General features: G+C 40.9%; 2 protein-coding genes across 2 annotated transcripts in view; one reads left to right on the forward strand and one right to left on the reverse strand.

Moving 5' to 3' along the window:
- Nucleotides 1-20,521, forward strand: part of LOC101849949 (alpha-tubulin N-acetyltransferase 1) — a gene marked incomplete in the record, with an annotated part of 361,461 nt that overhangs the window by 98,666 nt on the left and 242,274 nt on the right.
- Nucleotides 98-16,950, reverse strand: LOC101853875. The gene is made up of 13 exons (XM_005104916.3): nt 16,864-16,950; nt 14,258-14,487; nt 12,608-12,793; nt 11,659-11,829; nt 10,791-10,890; nt 9,366-9,468; nt 8,424-8,501; nt 6,552-6,691; nt 5,379-5,578; nt 4,331-4,471; nt 3,585-3,685; nt 2,766-2,920; nt 98-1,176 (listed from the first exon to the last, which is right to left on the reverse strand). The coding sequence occupies exons 2-13, from the start codon at nt 14,432-14,434 to the stop codon at nt 98-100; spliced, it is 2,631 nt and encodes an 876-aa protein (XP_005104973.3). The 5' UTR covers nt 14,435-14,487; nt 16,864-16,950.

The raw sequence follows: 20,521 nt of genomic DNA on the forward strand, positions 1-20,521 counted from the left end.
AAGGAGGGGAGGTAAAGACGATAGATGTTTGATAGGAAAGAAAAAGCAAAGCACACCAGAGCACCCGCCAACCACCCACCAATCTGCTTTACCGTACTTAAAATTCTAGGTCACAGTTTCTAGACAATCCGGCAGAAATCGTCACACTCACCTCTTCAGCTGCGTCTGCTACGGCAAACATCTTCGTCTTGGGCACCGACGGACTACCAGTCTCCACAGACGATCCCCCGACGGGAAAGCCGCCAATTTCCTTAGAGCTCTTCTCCGGGAGCACCGGCGCCATATCGGCAAAGAAATCTGTCTCCACGACGACCGACTTGGTCACAATCTCGATACTTTTGATGTCGTACCCGATTCCCAGCCCGTCTTCGCTGGCCAGCTTTTTACCCGCGCCGGCCGCAGAGGCAGCGCTGGTGGCGGCAGACGACGTCTTCGTTTTTGATTTGTTCGACTTTGCTGCTGAGACAAGCTTGAGACTTTTGCTTTGTTTGTTGGAGGTGGCCGGCGGTGGGGAAGAGCCGCTCTGGGCATGCACGGGACTGGGCGTGTTGCTGTCTCCCCATGAGTCGTCGCCCCAATCCCCCGCGTCCACCGCACTCGGCGACCTCTGCTCCGCGCCCCAATCCGACTCCGACCTCGACAAACTATTTTTAACATTCCCAAGGCTGTGGCCTAATTGTAAAGGTCCATCCTTTTGGCCCCCTAAAGCCGAATGAACAGGTCCCCCCATTCCTCTGTCTGCTTCGGGGATATCGGACCAGTCCACTTTGACAGGAGGGGGAGAAGGGGGCGAATGACTCCGGTACGGACTGGGCGAGGTTTGAACCTTGCTCCCCCCGTCCACCGTGCTGGGCATGTTGCTGAGCTCTGCCTCAATCTCGTCGTCTATGTGCTCCTCCAGGTCCGACCAATCATTATCCTCACTATCCGCAACCTTTGACCTGTCACTATCAGTAACCTTCGACCTGTCTGTATAAGTAACCTTCGACCTGTCTGTATCAGCGACCTTTGACCTGTCTGTGCCGAGGTCTGCGTCCAGTTTTGTTTTCTCCAAGGCGGTCAGCTGTTGGTCGTCCCCGTCCATCTTTGCCATCTGTTCTATCGTCAGGAAATCGGGCGGACCCACACCGTTCTGAGACAAAGTTTCTTTCCCCGACGTCTGCAACTCTACATCCCCTGCAAGACACCAGCAGACACATCTCTTTGAGAAAGTTGCACAGTCCAACCAACCCGCTCTATCGCCCACCTGTCCAAGACAATCACCTTTCCAAGAAAATCGCCTGTACAAATGACCACTTCCAAATTTCCCCCCTCCCCCCCCCCCCCCCCCCCCTTGTGTTTTTTAAAAAATATTCTAATTCTAAAGACAATATCCAAGATGGATACACACAAAAAAAACGGAGGGGAAAGAGAAAAAATATGATTTATCAGTGACATCCTTCACCCATCCACACATACAGAAAAAACAGACGGCGAGAAAAGATAAAGGACCTACCAGGGGCACCCTTCACCCACCCACACATACAAAAAAAAAATAGATGGGAAGAAAAGATATTGGACCTATCAGTGGTACCCTTCACCCACCCACACATTTTAAAAAAACAGAGGGAAAGAAAAGAACAAGTTCCTACCAGTGGCATACCTCCAACCACCCCCGACATTCACTAACTGAGGGCATAGACCTTGCTATTGAGCGGGGACATGCGCTATACAAATGCTATTTATTATTATTATTATTATTTTATTATCATTATTACCATTATCATAACTACATCTCCTTTCCCATCTCGGCATGGACGTTACTTTTTCAAAAGAAAATTGAGAATAAAAACAGTCAAACCTGCTCGGACCACCAACTTGTATAAGACAAAACACCATTTCCTATCACTCCCCCCCCCCCCCCCTGCACCTTTTTAAAATTATAATGACACGGTGTAAGATGGCCACCAGCCTAAGACAGTGACTTTCCTCCTTGATAATGAGTGGCCGCCTGAAACAATTTCTGTGTGTGCTTGGAGAAAGGTCCCGGTTGTCGGCAAAGCTATTTTTGACCAATGGGGTGAAAAGGTAAAAAAATAAGTCATGCCTAGTCAAAAATTTAGTTCCATCAGAAAAAAACACATGAACCATTTCTTAGTAACATATTTCAAAGATTTCCTAATATATCAAGTCTGAATACTTTTGATAAGTTATTTTTGCAACATGTTGTACTTCATCAAAGGTTAAAAATGGGCGAGAAATTGGGGTTTTCTCCAAACTTTGTTTTTACACCCTGTGTTACAAATATTGGAATATCTTGAAAAATACTCAAAATAATTGCAAAATTTTAAAAATCAGCGTGTTCAAGAATATGCCCTTATCTCAATATCCAAACTTTCTGGCAACAGGGATCTTTCTCCAAATACACACACATTTAGACTGTAGTCAGCTATCTTTAGTTTAACTCTTTTTATCCACATTTTCGAGACATTTTTCAAGCTTCTACACCCATCAAAAACGCTGTTCATTGGTCAATTGAAATATTCAGACAGAGCTAGCATCGCCATATTTGCGTAATTTGGTAATTACAAGAAGAACTAGCTTCTTTGATGTGACCGTATCATTGTTCCAAGTATCCTTGTAGCCCAGTCTAGTCCTCGTTACAAGTATACTCGTAGCCCAGATAAAGAGAGTTTATTAGTTTATTGTATACATTCCCATTTATATTATTAACATCATCATAACTATTCTGAGAGGTATTCCACGAGTGGCCCCCATCCTCTCACCTTCCTTGGCCTCCAGCTGCTTCTCCTTCAGCCTCCTCCTCCTCTCCTCCCTCTTCAGCCTCGCCTCCTCTCTCCGCTGTTCCCGTTCTCTGTTCTTCCTCTCTCTCTCCGCGCTTTGTTTCTCCTTCTCCATCTCCGTATATGGCTTACTTTTTCTGAATAAATTGAAAACAAATCATCAGTGGTGAAAAAACACAAGGCTCCTTTCATTTATTCAACCACAAGTGGAATCGATGCTTTTTTAAACCCTCAAAATGTGACAAACTCTTCTCTGCCAGAAATGATCTCACTGGCGATAGCAGAAGCCACGAAGAGTGCTCATATGACCTGATGTAGGGCATGAATCATTTTAATCCTAACTAATTTGTTCGACTTCTCTTTAAGAGTAACTATTCTCATGGGTGGTTGGCGAATGCTCTGATGTGGTTTGTTCTTTCTTTCCAATCATTCATCTATCATTCATATCTCCTACTCTTGGGTAATTATACGTCTGGTTTTCTGCTCAGTACGACCTAATTGTGTTGTAAGTGCTGTAAAACTTTTACTAAATGAACTACTTTCCTCTGCAGATGCATGGGTCATTGTCAGACACTGATGAGTGAACTTCTATTCTTCTTCTTCTTCTATTATTATTATTATTATTATTATTATTAATTATTATTATTATTATCATTATTATTAGTACCATTATTATTATTACTATCATTATAATAATTATTATTATCATTATTAGTACCATTATTATTATTATCATTATTATTTTTATTATTATCATCATTATTATTGCAACAGCTTGTTCCAGACGACAGTAGAACTTACCCGCCGGAGGCCAGGTCCTTGAGCAGGGGTTTGTGGGAAGACATGATGGAGTTGAGGTTCTTGGGAACTTCCATTTGTTGCAGCTCCTCGGGGCTCACCTGCTGCTCGGGACGAAACCATACGTTTGTTTGAGGAAAGTTTAGTTTTAATAACAGTTCTACGGCACTTGCAACACAATAAGGTCATATAAGTGCTGAAGATTAGAGGTGTTACAAGAGAGTAACAAACACAAAAAAGAAGGAGGAGAGATACAGACGATACTTGTTTGATAGGAAAGAAGAAGCAAACCACACCAGAGCACCCGCCAACCACCCACGCTTGAGGAAAGGGGGCGATACGATATTTGTTGGAGGAAAGGGGATGAGACGATTTGTTTGCATGAGGAATGTACATGAATCAGCAAATGCGTAAATCCATGCAGCACATCCGATAAATAAAATGAGTGAGACGATACTATTGTAGACATAGAAATACAAAGATACGTAGATACCTACGGTGTTTGAGCTGAGTGAAGTGAGGCACATTGTCACAACAACAGCTGTTCCATGCAGGGAAAAAGGAAAACAGATAGGGAGGAACAACAGAAAGGACAGAAAAAAAGGGGATGGGGACACGGAATTGAGATTTGACACAAGTTAAAACTATGCTCAAGATTAAAGAATTATGCAAATATCAATTCAAAGTAGATCACATACAATATGTCCACAACTTCCTTATAGGTTCAACCAAATAGAAATACAAATAACCTTGGGCAGCCCATGAAAGAAGAAAGGTTTCCGGGAGCCACCGATGACAAAGTCCCCGCCCAGGATCGGCACGAGGTCGGCGAGAGCGCGCAGACTCGCAGACACCATCTTGTCGTCTGTGTCGCGGAGCCCAATCAGCACCTGAGACCAAGTCGGCCAAGCAAAATACAGAAAAACATGGCAGCAACTTTTTAAAAAAACAAAATTAATGTAAAATACTACATTAACTGTCACCAAGGAAATATGGGCATATGACTTACAAGCACCTGAGACAGAGTCAGCAAACCAAATACGGAAAAACATGTCGGCAACTTTTTTTTATAATACAAAGGAAAAAAAATTAATCTAAAAAAGTACATTAACTGTCACCAAGGCAACATGGGCATATGACTTACGAGCACCAGAACAAAAGTTGGGCTAGTAAAAAAAAAGAAAAATATGATATCATCAACACCCCCCCCCCACCCCCCAAGGCGGGGGTCTTGTATTTTGTGGGGGGGGGGGGGGGAAAGGGGTATCGCCTCTGTTTTTTTCTTCTCTTTTCTTTTCTTTTATTTAATTTTAACGAGAAAAACCCTCCACCACTTTTCATAAATAACCTTACCGGGGATCAGGAAAGGGGAGACATACCCCCCCCCCCCCCCCCCCAAACCCCCCCTCCCGGAAAATTAATCCCCAAATTTATAAATTAATACAAGTAAAAGACGATTTGTTTTTGTTTCTAGAAAAACAAGAAATAAACAAACTTCCTCCAGCCCCCCCCCCCCCCCCATTCCGGAAATTTTCCATTGCATCTTTGTCACAGCGGTATTAAGCACACACAAAATTATGAAAGTAAGCAAACTAAGCCCAAAAATGTGAAATTATGCGATTCTGTTAATTTTAACAAAGATGGATAAAAGAAAATAATCAGAAATTATGCAAAAAATGATAATCAAATTTTGCTAAATTATGAGGGGTGCATAAAACCTCGGGGACAGATCCTCTCGGGGACAGATCCTCTCGGGGACAGATCCTCTCGGGGAGAGATCCTTTGTAAGACAGCTACCTGCAGAAAAATGTCGACCTCGAGCTGTTGTCGCGAGAAGAGGTGGACGTAGTGCTGGAAATGCTGGAGGAGCACCAGACGTATGTGGCTGTCGTGAACGTGGAACACGTTGTACAGGTGACCAATCACGTGGCTCTGGAACATCGACTCACTCAGCACACCCGTCTCGACTGCCGACTTCAGCGGAGCTTCGCTGGAATCTGGGGAAACACAGAAACAGTTCGGCAACTGGACTACAAGTCTATTGTTATTATAGTAGAGGGTTTTACGGTGCTCGCAACAGCATAAGCCCATTTACAATTCTACTGTGCTTGAACGAGAAATGTCCCCCCTTCGGGAATGGCCTAAAGACACTTCAGTCAGTGGCACCGCCACGGGGGGTGTAGAAACAGTTCGGCAACTGGACTACAGTCTGAAGTGAGCGAGATATTCAGGCTTAGCCGGATTTTAAACGAAAAATGTTTAGTTTATCATCATCATCAATGACTTCCACCCCTGGCAGGATAAGGCCACATACAAACTCCTTCCATTTATCTCTGTCCTGGGCCATCCTTCCACCCCTGGCAGGGTATAGGCCACATACAAGCTCCTTCCATTTATCTCTGTCCTGGGCCATCCTTTCACCCCTGGCAGGGTATAGGCCACATACAAGCTCCTTCCATTTATCTCTGTCCTGGGCCATCCTTCCACCCCTGGCAGGGTATAGGCCACATACAAGCTCCTTCCATTTCCCTCTGTTCTGGACCATCCTTCCAAGCTGTCCCTTTCCACACATCTCCTCCATGTTTCCCATGGCCTACCCCTGCCTCGTGCTCCCTGTGGGTTCCACTGCGGCGACTGTCCTGTGATGTCTCCGCTGGGCTTTCTGAACATGGTTTAGTTTATAGTCTTAGAAAATGTTTTTTACGGCACTTGCAACACAAACAGATAATATAGATACAGAAAATTAGAGGTGTTACAAGAGAGTAACAACACTAAAAAAGGAGGAGAGATAAGGACGACAGGTGTTTGATGGGAAAGAAGGAGCAAACCACACCAGAATGCACAATCACCCACCCAAAGAAGAAAAAAAACCCAACAAAAAACAAGACAGCAAAAGGAGTTTCGATCAAGGCGAGTGTCAGAAAAGCTGGAAAAAAAGACCCAACTAACTAAAGCAAAAAGGAAACGTACCCAGACGGGGCCTCAAGAGCTGGGGCAGCACCATTCTGTCCGCCCACTCGTCCAGCAAGACAAATCTGGACAACAGTAACAGAACCAGGCGACGAACTATCACAGTCTCGGAGAAATGACGCAGCCGAGACAGCAAATTACTGTGGAAGACAAAAACAAAACTATAACAGCCTGACAAAAGTATATGTTATTATCTGGCATTGAGTTGCTTGGGAAACAGACAGACATTTGATTGTTAATGATAAAAAATAAATTTAAAAAATACAAATTCTAACAGAGCTTTAACTCAATGAGAAAAAAAAAATCTTAACTCAAGGCATCAAAGGACCCATTGCATCATAAGACAAGGCATTGATATATATATATATATATATATATATATATATATATATGTGTGTGTGTGAGTGTGAGAGCTGGTAAGTGTTTTACGGCACTCATAACTGCGTAAGGTCATACGAGCGTGTGGGACATATTAAATATATTTGAACATATTCGGAAGGTAGGAAATTTTGAATTTTTCCCAGGCGGCGGGAGAAGGCTACTTTTATCGATTTTAGACCACCGAGGGATCTCTAACATGTACAACTTGCACACAGGACTTCCAATATTTTTCGCCCTTGTCTCAGAAGGCTATGTGTAGATCTTTCCTACCAGAAGATCAAGGGTGTGGCGGAGAGACAGCAGTCAGAAGGAGCCAAGGAGTAGCTGTAGAAAGGTTGTAAAAAGAGGAGGCAAAGGAGGTGAAGGGTGGGGGCAGAAAGTGGAGACGGAAGCAGACGACAGAACATTGCTAGAGAGCAGGAAAGGAGGTGAAAGGAGACAATTTTAGAAAAGAAAAGTTTTCCGTCAGTACCCGGATTCGAACCCGGGACTTTTGAATATGAGAGGCAAACGCCTTAACCTCTAGGCCTCGAGAGCCCCCAGATATCCTCTGGAAGAACTAATACACAAGTTACTTCAACGTGGTCGCCACTTCACATTTTACCTGCAAACCTATATCTGCAACATATAGACAGTTCTCTGTTTTGTTTTAGTAGACGTTTCACGGTGCTCGCAATTGCATAAGATCATACGAGCGCCAAGGGGTGGATATCAACAGAGAAGTCCTTACAGGGAATCAGGCTTACTCTGCTCACCTCTCTAGCTTCAACAGCACAAAGTCTGCTTCGACTATCAGGGCACCCTGGAAATAGCGGGTCACAAGAGTGTGACAAACATACAAAAGAAGTAGAGGAAGAATGACGATAGTAAGGATTAGGAAAGAAAAAGCAGTAGTTCCCTGTTGCAGTTCAGGAACAGTTCAAAGAAAGTTCTGCACAAGCTTCTCTTGTTGAGACACATGAAGAGACATTTGATCTAAAAGTGTATAAAGTAGTCTTTGGGGAGAAACTTCATACAGTCCTGGAAAAGGTTTACGAAGTATGTTTTAGTAAGAGTTTTATGGCACTTGCAACACAATAAGGTCATATAAGTGCCGAAGATTAGAGGTGTTACAAGAGAGTAACACATATAACAAAGAAAAAGGGGAGATAGTTTTTTCTAGTAGAGATTTTACAGCGCTCGCAACTGCATAAGGTCACATAAGTGCCGAAGATTAGAGGTGTTACAAGAGAGTAACAAACACAAAAAAGGAGGAGGGGAGGTAAGCACGATAGATGTTTGATAGGAAAGAAGAAGTAAACCACACCAAAGCACCCGCCAACCACCCACGTCAAGACACATGAAGAGATATTTGAACTAAAAGTCTTTGGGGAGAGCCATCATACAGTCCTGGTAAAGGTTTACGAAGTATGACAACGGTAACAAAATACACGAATCACTTTTCACAACACTCAATACATCAACACTCGGTTGACCTAAAAAAAATCTTACCAGAAAAACAGCTTTTTCTCTGTGTCGCTCTTCAGTGTGATGTTCTTCAGGAAAACTACAATGTCAATCAAGTCATTCCTGAAAGAAAAAGAAAACAAAGTTCATAAGCACTGATGACATTTACTTTGAAAGTCACAGAGTTGTTAGAAAACATAATAATCTAAGTACCTTTTCACTGCTCATATATTTCTGATATAACAACAAGCTTGCAGGGAAGAATATACTCTTCCAAAAAAATGATGAAAGAAAAAGAATGCAGGGTTTACAATGAGTAGTTTATTGACACTGGTTTATGGAGCACTTTAAAAAATCCATTTAATGAAAAGAAATCATTGGCACCAAGGCTCTCTTTAACCCATGGGGTAATTTTGTACCCCCTGGGTTGTATTCTTCCCATTTTAGAATGCTTCTAGTACGAAGATCTCTTTGAAACTTTCAGTATTTCTCAAAAAATCATTTTGAGAGACTGCTATGCAAAGCGTACAGAACGGATTAACAAGTAAATTTCCTCTTTGGAAAGTGGTGGCACAGAGTTCCCCACATTGTATGGATACAATAGTAAAACACGACGTACGGATAGGGTTAAGACAAGCTCCTTCAACTAATAGGCAAACAGATCAAGACAGACAAACAGACAAACACTCACATGCACAAAGTAGACATTTGGGCAGAAAGAAAAAAGGAAGAAAAGAAGACAACGTAAAAACACCACACAGTTGCAGGGCAAGAACGCAGAAGCCTTCTCTTTAATTTTAGTAAGAGTTTTACAACACTTGCAACACAATAAGGTCTAATAAGTGCCGAAGATAAGAGGTGTTACAAGAGAGTAACAAACCCAAAAAAGAAGGAGGAGAGATAAGGACGATAGATGCTAGATAGGAAAGAAGGAGCAAACCCCTCCAGAGCACCCGCCAACCACCCACAGCTTTCTCTTAGTCTTACTGGAACACAGGTAGGCCAAGCAATGCCGTGACCTTTGGCCTGGAGGTCGGGTCAGAATTCACGCACAGAGACAGTTGCTGCTCCAACATTTGACTTGTTTGATCTGAAGAAAAAAAAAGAGAGAAAAAATGTCATTACTCATACACATGTCCCAATTAGCTTGAGCGCTCATATGACCTTATGCAGTTGCGAGCCTTGTAAAACACTTACAAAAAAAGAAAGGAAAAAAAACCCAATATGCTTCAGATGGAATAACCTGGGGAGAAGGAAGAGAGGAAGACCACAATCCACCAGAAAGCGAGACCTGGAGGCAGATCTCACGCATATAGGGTACAGTTAGTTTTAGTAAGAGTTTTACGGCACTCGCAACACAATAAGGTCAAATAAGTGCCAAAGATTAGAGGTGTTACAAGAGAGTAACAAACACAAAAAAGAAGGAGGGGAGATCAGGACAATAGATGTTTGATAGGAAAGAAGGAGCAAACCACACCAGAGCATCCACCAACCACCCACTTTGAGAGAAAGAGAAAGAGAGAGAGAGAGAGAGAGAGAGAGAGAGAGAGAGAGAGAGAGAGAGAGAGAGAGAGAGGGAGGAAGAGGGAGGGAGAGGGAGGAAGAGGGTGGGAGAGGGGGAGAGGGAGAGGAAGAGGGAGAGGGAGGGAGAGAGAGGGAGGGAGAGGGAGAGGGAGGGAGGAAGAGGGAGGGAGAGGGAGAGGGAGAGGGAGAGGGAGGGAGAGGGAGAGGGGGAGAGGGAGGGAGGGAGAGGGAGAGGGGGAGTGGTGCGTGGAGTGAGGAGAGGGGGAGAAGAATGGAGGGAAGAATTTCCTCATTAATGACACGAGAGCACATCCCCCCCCCCCCCTAACCACCCATGGCAGACAGCACCGGGAGCCCTACCGTACACTAAAACAGTCGGCACAGACAAGTATCCACCTCTCATCACAGAAGAACTCTTCACCTTTCTATGTTTTTTTTTCTAGTGTAGGTATTACAGCGCTCGCAGCTGCATAAGGTCATATGAGCGCCAGAAGATGAGAGGTGTTACAAGCGGGTAACAAACACAAAAAAGAAGAAGGGGAGATAAGGACGACAGATGTTTGACAGGAAAGAAGAAGCAAACCACACCAGAGCACCCGCCAACCATCCACCTACTCACCTCTCATCACAGAATAACTAGTGGCGTCGGTAGCCAAGTGGTTAGGCTACCGGACTCGTAATCGTGAGATTGCAGGTTCGGGGGTTCGAGCCTTAGCTCGGTCCGACGCTGTGTCCTTGGGAAAGCACTTTACACGAATTTCCCACTTGGCTCGGTCCTATGGGAGACGGACGTTAAACTAGGAGGTCACGCCTCTTAAATAACCTAATAGTGTTGATAGGGGCGTTAAACTCATACCATTTCACCATTTTCAAAGAATAACTCCTCACCTTTTTCCAGGACAAAGTCCATCAAGGCATCCACGAGAACGCCAAAAGCAAACACATCCCTGGCGTGTCCTAGGGCAGGGTCAGCCTTCACGTTACTAGCCTGTGGCGAAAGTACAAGGGAGACAGAGACAGAGAGACAGAGAGAGACGTTAACACTTGGAAAACAATCAGCTTGTGAGATTTCAGAAGAGTAACAATGATAACAATAATGATAGTAATAATAATAACAATAATAATAATTACTATTATTATGATAATAATAATAGTGAAAAACATTACTACAGCACCCATTCCCTAGAGGCTCGAGGCACTTCACAATAAAACAATATTTCCCCCTGTTTTCGTAAGTGTTTTACGGAATTTGCAACACAATAAGGTCATATAAGAGCCGAAGATTAGAGGTGTTACAAGAGAGTAGCAAACAAAAAAGAAGGAGGGGAGATAAAGACGACAGATAGATTTGTTATAGGAGAGAAGGATAAGATAAGATAAGATAAGAAAAGATAGTACTTTATTATCCCAGAGGGAAATTTTCTTTGGCTGTACAGGACCGTAAAAACACATGCAGGTATACATTAAAAAAATGTATTTTAAAAAAAATAATAATTTTAATCATATATATTACTCTCATTAAAATTCAATATGAAAGGAGAAGTAAAGCTGACAAAATGCACATATCAAATGCATCATTCAACCACATGCAGGAATTTAAATACTAGACCTTTGGAGTTATATACAGATACATACTCTAAGAGCAACACACATCTATGCTCATTCTGACAAATGCCTTATGCTAGACGGAAAAAAACTTCTTTTAAAAAACTTCTGGAGCAAACCACACCAGAGCACCCGTCACCCACCCACCTACCTTTTCCTCCGGAGCGAGAGAATCCTCGACCCGGAAAGCTCGACATTTGTCCAGGTAGTCTTGAGTGGCCAGCTTGAAAGAACACGCGTGCTCCAGGCCTCCCAGTTTCCAGACACCATCGGGCGCCACGTACACCGACGACAAACACAGATTGTTATGGCACATACCCAACTGAGGACAAAAACAAACAAACACGGTTATGGCACATACCCAACTGAGGACAAAAACAAACAAACACTGTTATGGCACATACCCAACTGAGGACAAAAACAAACAAACACGGTTATGGCACATACCCAACTGAGGACAAAAACAAACAAACACGGTTATGGCACATACCCAACTGAGGACAAAAACAAACAAACACGGTTATGGCACATACCCAACTGTAGACAAAAACAAACAAACACGGTTATGGCGCATACCCAACTGTAGACAAAAACAAACAAACACGGTTATGGCACATACCCAACTGTAGACAAAAAACAAACAAACACGGTTATGGCACATACCCAACTGGAGACAAAAAACAAACAAAAATGGTTATGGCACATACCCAACTGTAGACAAAAAACAAAACACAGATTGTTATGGCACATACCCAACTGTAGTCAAAAACAAGCAAACAAAGACAGTTATGGCACATGTATAGCACTGAACACATTAAAGTTACTGAAAACATAATAACATATTGCACGGTTACAATGAAGAAACTCAACTTTACTGACATAAATTCATGTCACTTTTTTTTTTATTTTTAGCATGAACACGAACCATTAACATGAATTTTACTACAGCAAAAACCCATATCATCCTTTGCCTTATATCTTTTATTAGAGAACTAAAAACTCAACAATGCTAGCAAATGCAACTGTTGCATACAATTAAACTCAACAAAAAATGATAGCAAATGCAACTGTTGCATACAATTTAAGAAAACCAATCTTACTTTTGAATGCAGGAAGTCGAGGCCTTGAAGTAAATCATATAGGCCAGCACAGAGTTCTGCTGAGCTCATGTCCGGTACGGCCGTCATTAACGGGGAAACAGACTCTGTGGCCAACCAGAAACTCTCCGACGTATCCCCACACTCGATGAAGCGCACGACATTTGGGTGCCTGATACCTTTGAGAGTCTGAAACAATTCACGGTGAGAAAAGACACACTCAAACAAACTTAACTCTTTACACCCCATCGGGCGCTGGGAACGTCCGGCGATAATAACCCAGTTCCCCATCAGACACTGGGAGCGTCCAGTAATAATAACCCAGTTCCCCATCAGACGCTGGGGAGTGTCCGATACCAGTGACAACTATTTCGTTCCATTTAGCGCTACTTCTTGCTTTTTTTTTTTTTTTTTGAACTATTCCCGAACCAAGTTTATTAGTAATGACTAAGCCTTTGTTTCTGCCATTTAGAAGTTAGAGGCAAACTTTTGGGGTTATAAATGAGACAAAGTGCACCAAGTTTAGGTGACTGTAGAAAAAGCTCCGGGAAACGATGGAAATAACTCAGGGTCTAAAGAGTTACAATTAATTCTAAACTTTGCACTCCACACACCAGAAGCTACCTACACTCCTTGAGCCTTCAACCCAACAGCTATACTATGTGTGATGACGTGAGGTGAAATCAGGCCCTCGTCAAAATAATGAAATCGAAGTATCTAGGGTTATTCCTCGGCCTGGGTAATTTTATTTTTTTATCGAATTTTTGCTTTTTGGCTCAACGCCTTTTACATCCTTTTAAAAAACATTTCTATGTTAATTTTTTTTTAAACGTTGATTAAAAAGGTAAAGTTGTAAAGCTGTTCCCCCATCCTATTCGGACATTGGGGATTGCCTTGTTAGAGAGACAACTTCCTGGGCCTTCGGCATAATAATATTGTGGTTGGGTGGCCAGTTCCTTTCCACGCCGCCGTTACTTCCCCAACTCGAAGTCAGGTACTCATTACTGCTGGGTGGGCAGGAGGGCGCCAAAAAAATTTGTGTCCGAACCGAGGCTCGAACCCGGACTTTCCGCTTCAGAGACAAGTGCAGTAACCGCTCTGTCACCGCACCCTCAAACGCTGATTAAAGGCAGAAAAAAATATAATATTTCTCTTAATTTTACCTCTAAAAGCAGCCGACTCCCACCTCCTTCAATCGTAAAAAATATCCTGACTTCTATTCAAGATAGATATAGTGTTGTATTATTTCCATCGAAAGCTTTAAGATGATACTCAATAACTCCACTAGCCCAAAAATTAACAAGAGCTTCATTTCCAACCGTGTTGTGATAAATTTGTAAGCATGATGCTTATCATTATATTATAATGCGATATAATAAAATATTAAAATATGAAATACACCCAAAAGCAATTCGATCTAAAGCCCATGAAGACACTAAACATTCACACTTTAAGTACAGTGGAAATTGTCCAAAATAGCCACCTGTTGCTGAGGAGAAAAGTGGTTGTCTTAGACAGGAGGATATCATGAATAGTGTCATCATACTTGAAAAAACACAAATGGGGGAAAGTGGGGAGAGACCATTCGTCAAGTGACTCGACTGTCTAGGACAGGTTCAACTATGAAAAATTATACATTATAATCATCCTTACCGATGCAGCCTTTCGCAGCAAATCTCCATCTTTCCCTTCAGCATTTTTTGGCTCAAACACCGAAGCTGCGCTGCCATCTGGCTTTGTAACTGGAGTCAGTTGCCATGGCAATATAGGAGGGGCTTGCACTGGGTCTCCCCATTCACAACCTTCGAGGACACTGTTTTCTGCCCCCATGACTCACCACTCATCAACAAGAGCTGAACTTTTTCCACCACTTTTTGCTATAACTGAAGATAAAAAGTTACATTATAAATTTTAAAGGCTACATTCAGTACAAATCATATTATATGACACATTATTTCGGGGTCCAAGCATGTCTTTCAAAATCATTTTTAACAAACAGCAAAATCTGCAGATCTTTGGATAAAAATTAATTTAAATGATTAGATTTAGATTCTAGACTAAAGATCTTATATCTTTGACTTTGACTGATTAAATTTAAACAACAGGATCTAATATATCTATGAATTGATCATTTCTCCGGGAAAATCATGGACATGACTAGATCTACACACAGGAAAAGAAACAATGAGAATACGAACGGAAACTGCACTGCACATTGCTTTTCCAGTTCCTCATGACTTCACTTTCAATGATTTTAGGGATAAAATCCGGTTTTGACCCCAACAATAAACTGTACTATGGAGTGTGGGCTTTGACTCCACCGACGATTACTTGAGGTTGTAAGAGATTACTTTTCTGGGGGTCCAATCATGTCTTCCAAAATCATTTTTACAAAACAGCAAAATCTGCAGATCTTTGGATAAAAATGAATTTAAATGATTAGATTTAGATTCTAGATTAAAGATCTTATCTTTGACTGATTTAAAAATTTAAATAACAGGATCTAATATATCTATGAATTGATCATTTCTCTGGGAAAGTCAAGGCCATGACTAGATCTACACACAGGAAAAGAAACAATGTTGAGAATACGAACGGAAACTGCACTGCACATTGCTTTTCCAGTTCCAGCCTACCCTCATGACTTCACTTTCAATGATTTTACGGATAAAATCCGGTTTTTACCCCAACAATAACTTTACTATCTATGGAGTGTGGGCTTTGACTCCACCGACGATTACTTGAAGTCGTAAGAGATTAACTTTTCTACGCGCATGCCGAAGGCTGATACTGTTTGATGTGCTGCACAGAAAAATAGCTGCGCATCTCTCTCGCTCTCTTTTAAGTCAGTATCCGCCATCAGTACTCTTGGGGACAAAACCGGAGAATGCCTGATTTTGCACCTCTGTGACCATCCTCTGGGGTATCCAGTCATTTCCTCACACGGTCATCTCGTCACATCCCAATTATGTGTGACAAAATGACTTTGCTTAAATATCTCTCTCAAATTTTAATGCTAATAGTAGAGTTATGGAGGACCAGCCTAAATTAAGCTTTTTTTAAAAGAAATTATCGGACTCTCTAGCCTTTGAATGTAAATTAAATCTTTGTCTAAACTGTTCCATCATCATCATCCGGTGCCTTGCCGATCGGCGTGGGCGATCATGGACCTCCACTTCCATCTCTGTCTTTCGAAGCAGCAATGGTGTCTGTTGTTCTTGCTGCTCCCAGCCATGTTGTCATCTTGTCCAGTATCTTTTCCCTCTGTCTGCCTCTACCTCTCTTTCCATCAAACTTTCCTGTTGTTACAATGTTCTCTAATGCTTCTTTCCGCATTGTGTGTCCGAAAAACTGTTCCATAGCCGAACAATAATTTTTTTAATAAGGCAATTTAAACAATGAAGAGTAAGAAAGTAAGGCTTTCTTTGAAAGTAAGGGTCTAGCTTTGAGCAAAATTGCTGTACCGTACATTTCTAAATTAGCTACTTTATTTAAATATATCAAAACAAATTATAATGATCTTTTGCCAATCACACCTTTCATATTAGGCCTACTTAAAAACTTCGTTGATCTGACTCGAAAGATTTCAAAATTGTTAATAGGCCTAAATCTACACATTAATTAGTCAGTGTAGCTCTGGCACAACGACTAGCACAGCGGCCGCCACCCCCCCCCCCGTCCTTCCATACACTGCGCACAACCCTCCCCCAAAAATCGTGATTTGCGATTGCCAGGAAAACACGCGTTTGATGTTCATAAGTGTGCTACGAAATGACCATCTCCATTCAACCTTGTGGATTTGGGTAAGGAGATGACTGTGACGTCTTGGTCTTGACTGCTGCACCAGTGTGACTGAATGACCGTGTGACGAAATGACTAGATATCTAGCCCTAGCTAGATCTACACTAGTTAGTATTCTCCTCTGGCTACCACTTCATTTATTAGGAGGGTGGCGACACCTCCAAACCTAAAATCCCAGCAGGCTAGATCTAGATTTTAGATCTAGATTTAGATCTAGATTAGATCTAGATCTAGAAGGTACCGATCTATAGAATCTAGACTAGACTCATGACCAGAGCCAGGAGACAAGCCTCCGCCTCCACCTCCGAAAAGTAAAGTATCGACACATTTCCCTCTATGGAAAACAAAAGATGGGTAGATCTACCACCTTTTAATAAAACCCCACAATGATCTACATCTAGCAGAAAGTCATGTCTTTGCAATAATTATAAAAGGGGAAAATCACAAGGTTCTCTGACCTGCGACATTGGATTTGGATACCGTCACTTCTCCACAACACGACTATAGAGATTCTATATGCCAAGTGTCCAAGTCAGTGTCAACATTGCACCGGAAACAGTGCAGCGAAAAAAGTGGTAACCACCGCCTCTCAAGTTGTTCGTAGTTTATGATCATTATTATTATTATTATTATCATTATTATTATTATTATTGTTATTATCATATTATCATTATCGTCATTGTCATCATTACCACAATCATTATCATCATCATTATTATTATCATAATGTGTTATCCTTATCATCATTATCACATAGATGCGTGTGTAATAATAATAATAATAATAATAATAATAATAATAATAATAATAATAACAATAATAATAATAATAATAATAATAATAATAATAATAATAATAATAATATATAACATTTATATAGCGCGCATTTCCCAAAAAGTAGCTCAAAGCGCTTTACATTGGAATACCCATTTTTCAATGCACACACACACACACACACACACACACACACACACACACACACACACACACACACACACATACACACACGCACACACACACACACACACACACAAACACACACACACACACACACACACACACACACACACACAAAATTTTCATCCAGACATAGGAACAGAACAACTATAATGAAAAATAACGTTAAAAGCTTCTGTAGGAACAGAAAATGTTTAAGTTGTCTTTCGAAGCTATCAATTAGTGTTTTTATTTGTCTTAGTTTTATGGGTAATCTGTTCCACATAAACTGACCAAGATATGAGAAAGATCTCTCTCCATATGATTTGTATGATTTTACAGGTGTCACTAGTAGGGTGTTGTCGTTTGATGATCTTAGGTTTCTCCCTGGCTTATAAATACTGATAAGTTTTTGTAGATAAAAAGGAGCAGTTTTATTTACACATTTGAAACGCATGACGCAGATTTTAAATATTATTCTTTCTTTTACAGGGAGCCAATGCAGTTCTTTTAATAATGGAGTGACATGGTCTCGTTTTTTAGATCTTGTTAGGGGCCGTTCAAATAAAATCTTACGCCTGGGAGGGGTGGGGGGCAGGTCTTTGGCTCCTGTAAGAAAAGTGTAAGAAAGGGGGGGGGGGTCCTTGAACTACTGTAATATTACACTTTTGTGAGGTGAAAAAATATTTTTGACATAATGATGAACACTGCCTTTGTTGATGATAACTAATTTCACTTTTTGTTTTCAGCATAGTGATCAGTAATAACAGATACAGTGAAATCCTGATAGTCAACTCGCTTAAAGTCAACTCTTGCTTACAGTCAACACCTCATACTGTGGTCCTCTTTTTTACCTTCTTTGTTTAAGTAATTTTAAGTAGATCTAATTGTGTTTCTGATACAGTCAACCGCTTGAGTGTTAAGCTTGCGCAAAGTCTACAATTTGGGCTAAATCCCAAGATGAATTCATTTAAGAAGAGATATTTCGCCTGAGCTAGTGGTGTACACACCTCCAATTACTTTGTTCTTTCATTATCTCTAGTTTTGGTGACAACTTCAGAATTATACTCTCTGAAATTGAGATTACATCTTGTTTATTACCAGGTACTTTGTAATGTTGTAGCTGTCATCTTCAGTATTCAATGGCCAGTAGTACAATGGATAAAGTCAACCTTGCTCAAAGTCAACATTTTTTTTCTGTCCGGGGAGTTGACTTTATCAGAATTCCACTGTAACTTATTTTATTTGTAATTAAAGCGCTTTTGTCATTGACATGAGTCTCAATTTTTTCCTTATTAGTAAGAAAGAGTGTATGCCATATTTTGCTTGAATGATTTACTCTAAGAGGCACCGTGGTAAAATCAGGCGCTCGTCAGAATAATGAAAGTGAAAAAACTGGCATTCCTCCGCAGGTTTGGGAACTTTTATTGAATTTTTGGTTTTCCCTCTTGTTTTACGTCTATATAATAACATATTTCCAAGCGAATTTTTACTGAAAAACGTTCCTTAAATGCACAAAATATGTGATTTTTTAGTTTTAAAGGCTCTCAAGCTATTGAAGTTATCAAACTTTGGCGGCCATCTTCTCACTAAATTTACCTCTGAATTCAGGTGACCCACACATCTTTCAATCGAAAATATTTCGACTTCTATTCAGCATAGATGAATATCGTTTTCATAAAAAGGAAGGCAAATGGACAGGCTTTAAGATGATATCAATAACTCCGTATGTCTCAAAACTGACGTGCGCCTGATCACACCATGTCGTGACACCTATTCTTTTTAGTGCATACATTGTTATGTGCATGTATATATAGGTGTATGCATGTTTTTCACGAATTTTATGCAATGCGCCTAGAACAATGATTGTTTTACGAAATTGCACAATATAAAAAGTGTCATATTATCTTTCTCATTATAAGCGAACAATGTAATATTTTCTTGTGGGGGGGGGGGGGGGGGGGCAAATGTAAGAAAAGTGTAAGAAAGGGGGGGGGGGTCAAAAAGTCCCCAAAAAGGTGTTAGAATATACCTGAACAACCCCTTATCAGTCTAGCCGCATTGTTTTGAATCACTTGTAAACGATTCAAATTTTTTTTTTTCAGACCTGCTAGGAGTGAGTTACAAAAGTCTAATCTAGATAGGATAAGAGATGTTACCAGTGTTTTTGTGGTCTCTTCGTTTAAGTACTTTCGAACTAGGCCTATCCTTCTCAGCTGAAAATAAAGGGATTTGGACAGAGATCCTACAAACGAGCCCATTGATAAGTGGTGCATGGTCAATATATACACCGAGATTCCTGACAACTTCTTTACTAGATGTCATATGCCATATAAATCAAAGTTGACACTTTCCAGATCTTTATTTAATGATGGATTTTTTAAATAAGAATGATGTCTGTCTTTTCTTCGTTTAGTTTCAATTTGTTTACTGTCATCCACTTTTTAATTTAATAAAAACATTGTTTAGTGATAGAAATCATGTTTGGCAGATCTTAAATGGTGTCATTAACATACATTTGGGAATCATCGGCACAAAATGATAATTCAATCCATGATTTTGTAAATTTCTTGCTAAGGGCTGTGTATATAGTGTAAAGAGCACTGGTCCAAGAACGGACCCCTGTGGAACTCCATAATCGAGCCTGACCTGCTTCGAAAAGCTATTTTTAATTTGCACTGACTGAACTTTTTCTAGAAAATTCTTAAACCATGTGTGTAGCCTGATAGATAGATAGATAGATAGATAGATAGATAGATAGATAGATAGATAGATAGATAGACAGGCCCTTATATTTTATTACCATCATATCATTATATAATATTAATTAGGCCTCATGGTGGTATCAAGAACCGTAAGTGTACAGGGGGTTTTATCAAGGAGGTTAAATTATTATAGTAATGTTTTAGTTTTAGTAGAGGTTTTACGGCGCTCGCAACGGCATAAGGCCATAATATGAGCACCAGAAGATAAGAGGTATTACAAGAGAGTAACAAACATAGAAAAGAAGAAGGGGAGATAAGAAAGATATATGTTTCATAGGAAAGAAAAAGCAAACCACACCAGAGCACACGCCAACCACTCACTTAATAATAAAATAAATAATAATTGATTGCATTTATATAGCGCATATCCACTTATGCAATGCTCTATGCGCTTAACAAGATACATATAGTGGAT

Source organism: Aplysia californica, unplaced genomic scaffold, assembly GCF_000002075.1.
Source record: "Aplysia californica isolate F4 #8 unplaced genomic scaffold, AplCal3.0 scaffold00441, whole genome shotgun sequence".
Classification (NCBI taxonomy): Eukaryota; Metazoa; Mollusca; class Gastropoda; order Aplysiida; family Aplysiidae; genus Aplysia; species Aplysia californica.